This window comes from Tripterygium wilfordii, chromosome 8, assembly GCF_013401445.1.
Source record: "Tripterygium wilfordii isolate XIE 37 chromosome 8, ASM1340144v1, whole genome shotgun sequence".
NCBI classification, from domain to species: Eukaryota; Viridiplantae; Streptophyta; class Magnoliopsida; order Celastrales; family Celastraceae; genus Tripterygium; species Tripterygium wilfordii.
In genome coordinates, this window is record NC_052239.1 from 9,317,913 (window position 1) to 9,327,552 (window position 9,640).

The 9,640-nt window shown below is 33.8% G+C and overlaps 1 protein-coding gene across 1 annotated transcript; it reads right to left on the reverse strand.

The window, feature by feature from the left end:
* Window positions 1-291: 291 nt before the first annotated feature.
* Window positions 292-2,944, reverse strand: LOC120003452 (PLASMODESMATA CALLOSE-BINDING PROTEIN 5-like). The gene is made up of 4 exons (XM_038852448.1): window positions 2,611-2,944; window positions 1,305-1,832; window positions 1,129-1,159; window positions 292-839 (listed from the first exon to the last, which is right to left on the reverse strand). The coding sequence occupies exons 1-4, from the start codon at window positions 2,672-2,674 to the stop codon at window positions 674-676; spliced, it is 789 nt and encodes a 262-aa protein (XP_038708376.1). The 5' UTR covers window positions 2,675-2,944; the 3' UTR covers window positions 292-673.
* Between the last annotated feature and the right edge of the window lie 6,696 nt (window positions 2,945-9,640).

Here is a 9,640-nt window from a genome sequence, read left to right on the forward strand (position 1 = left end):
CTTCAAAGTTGAAGTTACAAAGAGCTACTTCCAATCCCAAAACAACGTGGTTGATTGCATTTTCGACGCTAAAATGCGAGATCTTTTTCCAATTTTGCTCTCAATAAATTTTATTATTTCATTTATATTTTTTATAAAAATTAAATGATATCAAAGAAACATATCTAATTTTATCCTTCCCTCGCCACAGTATTTTTAGTGACGAGTAAAAAATGACAAATATGAGTCCATTCGAGAGTGTGTTTATGTTTCGATTTTCTAGAATGAGATGAGGGAGTTCTGCAACTGTGATAAGATGAGTTGAGTTGCGATAACATAAAGGATGGATTTGGCACCTGCAACGTAGGAAATACAACTAGCAAGTTTCCAGCAGTAGCACAAAAATAAAAAACCTTTCTACCTCAATCAACAGCATTAATCCATGTACATATAGATCGATCAAAAATATGATTTGGTAACCGCAAGCTTGAAAAATTCGTCCGCAGAAATCTCGACTGCTATTAATTAATTTCTTGACCAAGTCGATGGTCTTGTGCATACCATCAGCCATCAATTTGATCGTTATACAATCCGAGTCCTCACACCAAACTCAGCGCTGTAGTTATATATTTCATCTATTGAGCGCGCAGAAGTAGAAATCCTAAAATACTCCCGATTGCAATCGAACCGTTAGTTAATGTAGAGCATGCATAGTTAGGAGAAATGTGATGGTAGGCAGTGACAAGCAGCAGATTTGAATTATGTAAGCCGATGAAGTTGCGGGAGAGGGGGTATAAGGCACTGCTCCATAAACCCTTGCACCATCTGAATTTGTTGTATTCAATACGGATGAACTCGTGCTGCATTATTTATTATTTACTCATTTCTCACAACACTAAATAATTAACTACTATTTAACAAAAATAAATAGTTGTCAGAATATAATATAGGAGGGCTTCTCAAGTGTGGAATCACGCACTTTATTTAAAATACAGGATCCATCTAACACCATTCATGTGTGAGGACCACACTTACATCAAATAATTGGTGTTAGATGGATCCCTCATTTTAAATAAAGTGTGGGATCCCTCACTTGAGAATTTTCTTATAACATAGTATACAGAGGGGAGGGCTATATAAATTAATTACCTTGTGGATGGATATTGACATGTTCCCGTACCTGAGATGAAATGTCAAAAACTTATTAGAGAAGCAAATTTAATCCTAACTAATGCATTGCATGCTATAAAATAAAAAAATGTGATAACACTTTAATGAAGCAGATTATTTATTTATTATTATTATTATGTGTATGTGTAACTTACTTGGGTTAGTGCTGGTAGTGACAGCAGTTCCTCCAAAATTGCAACTAGTAGGAACAGGATTCTTCTGATAATAAATGTTGAACGCATAGGAAGCGTGGTCATGGAGTGTGTTAGGATTGTAACAAGTTCCACCTCCCTGAATTGCTGAGCAATCAGCACCATCACCAAACCCACAAGCATAGTCCAATGCCACCTGTAATGCTGTTGGTGATGCACTTTGGCTAGCCACACACCAGCTCACTCCTCCAGAACCACTCACCGGTGACGATGTTGTCGGGGCTGGGGTCACCATTGGTGTCGGTGTCATGGGTGATGTGGTTGAGTCCGGATCCGAATTAGGGTTCATGATTGGAGTGGTTGATGGTGTGGGATTAGTCGGCGTTATTGTTGGAACCGTTGTTATTGGAGTGGTGATGTCCTTTTGGGTAGTGAAAATCATTGTTAATTTTTGTAAATTTTCTTCAAAAATAAGGATACGGTGCTCTTTTGTATCCCCTAATTCCAACTTTCTTGCAATAGTGATCGAACCTGAATTTGAATACAAGCAAACAAGTAAAGATTTATGCCAACATTTTTACTCACTAAAAGGACAAGCTATGGTTTGAAAATATATTTAAAAAAAAAAAACTAAACTAAATAGAAATCGAAATCGAAATCTTTATGATGTAATCCAGCTGATTGTGTAGCTAGGCTAGGTAATAATTGATGCCACCCCAAAAAAGAAAAAAGAAAAAAGAAAAACAAAAATTTAAGTTCAAAAATGCACCATCATTATTGCCAATTTGACAAAACTAGTTGGCTAATTTGTCAACAACTAAACTAGAATCTTAGGCCAAATGGCAAATAGTAAAAGAATCGTGTTTACAGATAAAAGAACTGCCATTCTGAGAAAAGATAAACTATACCCATGTGGAAAAGTAATCAAATTCAACATCTAGTCCAACATGTAAAGCAAATAAAACAGAGTATAGAATCAAAGAAGAAGATAAGGACTCTGTTCTTTTACATGCAAAACCATTAAAAAAATTTCTTTTACATAGAATAAGAATTTTGAACAACTGAAATGGAAAATGAACACCAGGGATCCATATGACAATGTTGATTTTTAGTTATATGACACAATTATAATGTAAAGAGTGACCAATATTATATATTTATTTGTTAAATCGCTAAAAAGGGAAAAGTAGAAGAACTAAAACAGAAAAAATGCAAATGTCACCTCATAACCCATGATGCAAAATAAATGAATAATTGTAGCTAAATAAAATGAAAGAAGAAAAGCCAAATCAAGACCAAGGAGAGTCACCTGATGAACAGAAGAGGAAGGCTAACAGAAGATGTACTAGAGGACAGATAACTCTGCCATCCATGCTTCTTCTTCTTCTTCTCCTCCTCCTTCCCCTTCTTAAACTATATAAGCATCAATGAATTTTGTTGAGAAGCAGAGAGGAATATGCGTAAGCATATAAGAAGTACAAAGGGAAAGTTGTGGTAGAAGTGCAGTAATCTATTGAGATTTTGAGAAGAGAGAGAGTGAGAGAGGTTGAGGAAGGAGACATGGATAGAGTGAATGAGGGAGCAAGCAAAGAAAGAGGAGAAGGTGGTGTAAAAAAGGTGTAGAAGAAGGTTGAAAAAAGAGGGGAATTGTTTGGAATTTAGGTTTGGTATGTGGGGCTTCTTAGTGATGATGGTAATCATGGCAAATTAAGTGTGCAGTTTTACCTTTTCTCTCTTTACCTATATATAAATATATCCACCTTCTTTTATTGCCCTCTCTATTTATATTCCCATTCTTCTTTGTCAAACTATAGATATTTCCAAATCTTATCTTTCTAATGCAAATTAAAGTGTAAATCCTTCATATAATAAAGTGAGACATCACTAACTCAATATTACTTAATATACATATATAATAAAGCAGGGCCCAAATTCACCAGTGTGAGATGTGCCCAGACCACCAAAAGTGCACTCAAGTATTCTTTCCCTCAGTTTGACACTATGACCCTCAAATAATTCTCTCCCCCCTTCTTTTCTACAGCCCGGACCAAGACTCTCTGGCCAGGTTGTTATGTCATCAATGTGACTACCTACAAGAGGGTAGGCAGAATCAGAATTCCTTTTTCTGAGTCTTTTTTGGTGACACAATTTCTGTCTTTTAAAAACAGAGGTAGAAGCAGTTCTGGTTTATAATTGCTTCTAATTCCATATGGGATTTCATTTTTGACAGTAGTAAAAAAAAGATTATAGCTTGTAAATATTGCTCTTAGCTAGAAGCAGATTATATTCTGATATCTCAATTCTACATCCAAATGACTTGGAATTCAAACTTGGCACAGCTATATAATCATTAAAGCTTTGTCATTACTTTAGTTATTTAATTAGTCATGTTTCGTGAGATCCGCAAAAACAATCCCCCCATCATCTAACTAATTTAAACCCTCTGGTGACTAATGTATAACATCAAAAGCTGTCCTAAATAATTGGTATTTTAACAGCAACCTGTTTAAAGTAAGGGGGCCCATATTTTTAAAGTAAAGAAAATTATTAGAAAATTGTCCTTGAGGTGGAGGGTCCAAAATTTCTATCTGCTCTTTTGACCAATTGGACACCTATATTATGACTGACTATATATATAATAAAATCCCTAGACTCTCCCCTTTTTTTTAAAAAATAAATAAATTATTAAAGACACATCTTAAAGTTGGATTATTACAAATCAGAGTATGTTTTTGGTAAATACATTAGGAAGGAAGAGATCAAGAAGGGCCAGGCCCAAAGTCATGCTCAAGTGAATCATATCCGATTCCCACAAACACAATATTCGACATAAATGGATGTGTATTTTTTGTGATTGTCATCCTCTGCAACATTTTAGCCTTAGATCACTTACTATTGGGTTTATCTGCTACATTTTAAACCTGCAGAGTCCGACGACCCTTGTTGGGCTGTCCCTTAAATAAAGCACCTACAGCCTACAGATAAGAATGTGTGAACGCAGATCCTCAAAAATTTGCTGCTACTTTTCTTTGATGAGTGCAAGACTTTAAGGGACTGAGTTTATTGCTCATTTTTAGCCCAGTGTCAACACCCATTTCCCGGCCCTGAAAGAGTACAAATACACGGGCAATAAAAAAAATCCATTAAAATTACTCCAAATAGATTGTCCAGTGAACTCATCTGTTTCAACTTTCAAGTCACGCGCATTTCAGCAGGAAAATTAACAGCCCCCGCCGATGATGGTTAGTTAATTTTCTTAGGTCGCCTTTTTTTATTTATATTTTTTCTTCTGTGGGGTTGGTTGGAAGTGCCGGTCTTGGGTTATTTTCTAATCAACAGAAGCCAATGTAATCTCAACCCAGAAAGCTCAGGGTGATGAAAAGTCCAATTCTTTAAAAAAAGCATAAGTCTGAGCAGCATTGAATTTGACTTGATCACTTCTAACAAACAGATGAACATGATTTAGTTAAGTTTAGTAACTTATCTTTTTCGTTTTAAGTTTATTCAAATGGTCGTCATTTACGATGGGAATTCAATGAGTGTTGATTCTGATTGTCAATTTCATGAAAGTGATTAGCTTTGGTAGTGTAACAGTCAATTGGGGGTTTGCTGCTTTTGATGTAATGTGATGAAGTGTGGAATTTTGGAAGAAAATGTCATGGAAGATCCACATTCTGTAAGTAGTTCTAGAAGAACCATTTAACAGGTCAGTTACCATGTCAAATCTTGGTCAGTTGTTGCTTTTAGAATTATTAACTACCCAGCATTTCTTCTTGCTTATTTTTAAATATATCAATTTAACTTGCACTCTATTAATATATACCACGTCGAAAGATGTTGGTATACAGTACCCTTTTATAAGGGCAAGACCCCCACTTTACAACAAGGGCTTAAGTTTAAATGAGTTTGGCTTAACCCACAGAATCAGATAATCCAAAGTGGACAATAATTAATCTATTTATACTTCTTGTGGAAATCAACTAAGGGATACTCATAGCACTTGCAATGGTCTTAGTTTGTTGGGGTAAGGATGATATTTTTTCAAAGTTTGTTGGGTCATGGATCTAAAAGTTACCACAACAATGACAATTTAAGGGGTTTGTTTTGTTGGGTCAAGTATGGGGGCTTAGACTTTGGCTTGCCCCCATGTTCGCTTGGTTTATGTAAAATAGGGCCCACACTTTGAGAGAGTCAAGTATTGGTTCAAATTTTCTTAGAATTCCAAGTCAACAAAATTATATCGGCAACTGCAATGGTGCTCTATTTGTTGGGCCAACAAAAATATTGGACAGGTCCCACCTCTATTACACAAAAAGTCAAGTCAATCAAGTCTTTCAATACAGTCACATCAGTAAAACACACCTTCCAATACAGTCACATTAGCAAAACATAAATTTCCATACATTATCTTTTCCCACCCAATATGGAGGCTAACAACATTCCATGCCTCCATGTTGTCCCCAACAAAATTACATCAAAACACATAATTTCAATACAACCACATCAGCAAAACACGTCTCTCGATACAGTCATATCAACAAAACATATTTTCTAATACAATCACATCAACAAAAGACAACATCTTTATTGACCCAACAACAATTTACCATTGCAAGTGTCCTAGTATGCATATCTCCATTCCTATGCTACATCATCCATTGTCACTCTCCAATGACATCTAATGGTCCCAACAAACTAAGACCATTGCAATTGCTCGAGGATCTATTAAATCAGTTATACTTTGTTGTCTTCTTGTGGAAATGAGGACGGTTAGGATAGGAGTTGGACTCTTTTTTTTTTTTTTTTGAGTATAAGTACAGATACAATATACAACACACCATCAGATCAAGTTTAGGAAAGTACCTGTGTCAACAAGCCCCATCCAAAAGGCACAAACTAAGCCCACACAGGGTTACATTCTACATATTTATTTATTATTTATATTGCTGATAAACTTGTAAAACAAGATTTGGAATTTTGGAGGGTGCCGGGGCTTTGCTGTAAAAAAATTACAGCAGGCCCCACTGTAATAACAATTTGGGATGAAAAAAAATTTTATTTTATTTTGAAAAAATTATAGATGTGTAGTTTATGATCTAACGAATCCAACGATATATTTTTTGTTCAAAACAAAAATCATATGCTATATGAAAAATGCTTAACAATTTTAGACCGTCGGATATAAACACAAAACATTCGGTGTCTGGATCAAGATGAATTTGATTTTTGTTTCGAACAAAAAATATATCGTTAGATTCGTTAGATCATAAACTAAACATCTATAATTTTTTCAAAATAAAATAAAAATTTTTTGCGACCCAAATTACCTACAGCGGGATCTGCTGTAGTTTTTACTACAGCAGACCCCTGCCACCCAATTTTGGATGTTTACGTCTTGAGATAGTCAATCCTGCTATAGATATCAAATCATCCTGAATTGTGGAGAAAAAAGCGACTTTAATAATAAAGACTCATTGCATAACGTACAATTGTCTCAACCACTCTAGAAAATCATTGAAAATCAAAAGACGTTATTTGTCGCCATATTTTTATTGTATAAACAAAGGAATTACTTAAGCGACCGATCGAGGGGCAGAAATTTGGATGATTCAAATTTGCACCTAGATTGTTGTCAGATTGATGGGAATGACTGCTGATACAAAGTACAAACTAATGAAGGTTCTTGGTAGACTCAATTCGGGATTCCCCGCCTAATTAAATAATATACATATATACATCCAAGAAAGAGAGATTGTCAGCGACTCAGCGTTAACAATTTTGGTTCTGCATTGGACTTGGATGACAAATTAATATAAGATTAAGTGCCTGTTTGGCAGGGAGGCGCCGCACTGCCAAACAAGTGAAATACGGCAAATGGATTCGCTAGCCAGAAAGAATCTCCCATTTCACAGCTTCCGCTGCTTCCTTGTTTTTTTTTTCATTTTTTTATGTGAGACTCACGTTGCATCATTGTGTTTTTGACTTTTTTACATAAATTAATGTGAGTCCCACAACTTTAATAATATATATTTAATACATTATTTAGTTTTATAAATGTTTTGCCAATAAATTTAATATTTATAATTAATATTATAAAAATTAATTTAACATTTATAAAATAAAGAAAATACACATTAATAAGCTTCATATTTTACTTCTAACATTCATCCACTTTTAATTATATTAATATTTTTTTATTAATTCACCAACATTTTAAATAAAAATAATATTAACTTAACTTTATTAAATTAACTTTAATAACAAAATGAAAAAAAATGATTAAAAATTTATTATTAAATTCAAGATAATACTTTTAGTCTAACAGTTTTTCCGCTAGCGTCAGCTTTTAATTCACCAAACACCTCACAGCTTTAAGCTCAGCTTTTTTTCTACGGCATTTCCGCTAGCATTGAAAATCAAACTTTCCGCTCTACCAAACGGAGCCTAAGGTTGTACAACACAGCTATCATATTTTGAGGAATGTCTTGTTTACAAATGAAGATGGACCTTTGTTATTTTAGTATCATTGAATTATATAAGTGGGCCGATGATTTAGTATAATATATTTGTTATTCATACATCGACAATATATATAGCAAGGCGATTAGGTAGATGGGATACACAAAAGGCTTCGTTTGGTAGAGCAATTGTATTGATTTTCAATGCTAGCTGTTAAACTGTGAAAAAAAGAGCTAAACTTAAAACTGTAAAATAAACTGTAAGGTGTTTGGTGAATCGAAAGATGTTTGTAACTTATAAATGTGGACTGAGTTGTGTAGTGTTTGGTTAATTGAATTAATTGACTTCACTATTTACCATGTACATATTAATTAAATCACCACTTTTTAAGAAAATTATACTCTAATATAATTTATTATGTTTAAGTACAATAATAATATACTAATGAAATTATTTTATCATGTTTTTCACATGAACATCACTCTGCACGCGCCAAAGAAAACTAAATTGAAGCGTGAAATAATGGAGATAGCTTTATTTATTAGTTATTGATCATAAGATATAATTATTGAACATAATATGTGTTTAATGAACAAATAAATCTACTTAAGTGAAGAAAATCTCAACTACCAAACATGCCCTTAATTGTTACAATAATAAGGAAAATGACATACATACATAATCTTTCAGGTACATAAGTTACATAATCTATGTGGCATGCCACATAGATATATTTACACAAAACCCTAGATGCCCACTTTCTTTCCCGCTTATCTCTCTTTAGACTTCTGTCCAGCTGCTTCTTTAGGGTATACGATACCCACTGGTGTACAATACCCATAGAAAAAGTTTCTCTCTCTATTTTTACAGTGGACAGCAAGTTCGCTTGCTTGATTTCTCAGTTCAACGCTGCACATATACATTGGATCTTATTGCTTCTTTTGCGGTTCCAAATCTATTCTGCTTACGAGTTATGAGTTTCCCTAGTTGTTTCAGGTTCTTATTCTCTTATTCAACGTTTTTTGATGGACACTAGAGTTTATGTTTGTGTTTCTGGATGGATTTGTTGAGACTGAGTTGGATGTGGTAGATGCTCATGTTATTCTTTTTAGATTTGTTGTGACTGAGTTAGATGTGGTAGATGTCCATGTTATTCCTTTTAGATTTGTTGTGACAGAAGTATTATTTGCCAAAAAAGTTGGGAATGTTGGTGATGAACATTATCGTTCCTTTAAGATGTCTTTCATGGTGGGACTTTATCATTGAGGATACCCATCTTTTGTTATGTCAGTTACTTATTATTTTATGTTTTCGATAGTGTATTTGTTAATCAGTTTTGAATGTATTACGAATTACCAGTGTATTTAGCCCAGATGTTCATTACATAGACATTTTTCTTGTTAAATACATTGGTTTTACTTTTTATGGCAATGATTTATGACACTCAAGTATGATAGTGTAATAATGTCGGAGTCAATTCATATTTAGTGTTCATATTATATGCGTTATTACATTATAAATTACTGAATTTATGCTTTTATCTAACAAATACATTATGCAAAATGGTAGTGTATTATACATAAAAGTAAACTATTCAAGCCAAATACATTTATAGAACTGATAGTGTTATAAATACAGTGGCATTACTAGCCACTAATGCAAGCTACAAAATGCCATTTAAATTAGGCAAAATAAAAGTGTAGTTCTAGCATATCTCATTGAACAAAAAATTGACCAACCAAGCAAACTAAAGTACACCATACAAATATATTAGGCAAGATGACAGTGTAGTTCTAGTATTGTCCATACCTAATAGATTTTACCAAACAAGAAAACTAAATCACTCAATACAAATACATTAAGCAAAATGGAAGTGTAGT

What these genes read in the sequence shown, in the direction of transcription:
- LOC120003452 (XM_038852448.1), bottom strand. Translation starts at nt 2,674, where the DNA reads ATGGATGGCAGAGTTATCTGTCCTCTAGTACATCTTCTGTTAGCCTTC. An exon ending in CTTCCTCTTCTGTTCATCAG is followed by an intron (nt 1,833 to 2,610) that starts GTGACTCTCCTT and finishes ATTCAAATTCAG; the next exon opens with GTTCGATCACTATTGCAAGA. An exon ending in TGTCAATATCCATCCACAAG is followed by an intron (nt 840 to 1,128) that starts GTAATTAATTTA and finishes TAAATAATGCAG; the next exon opens with CACGAGTTCATCCGTATTGA.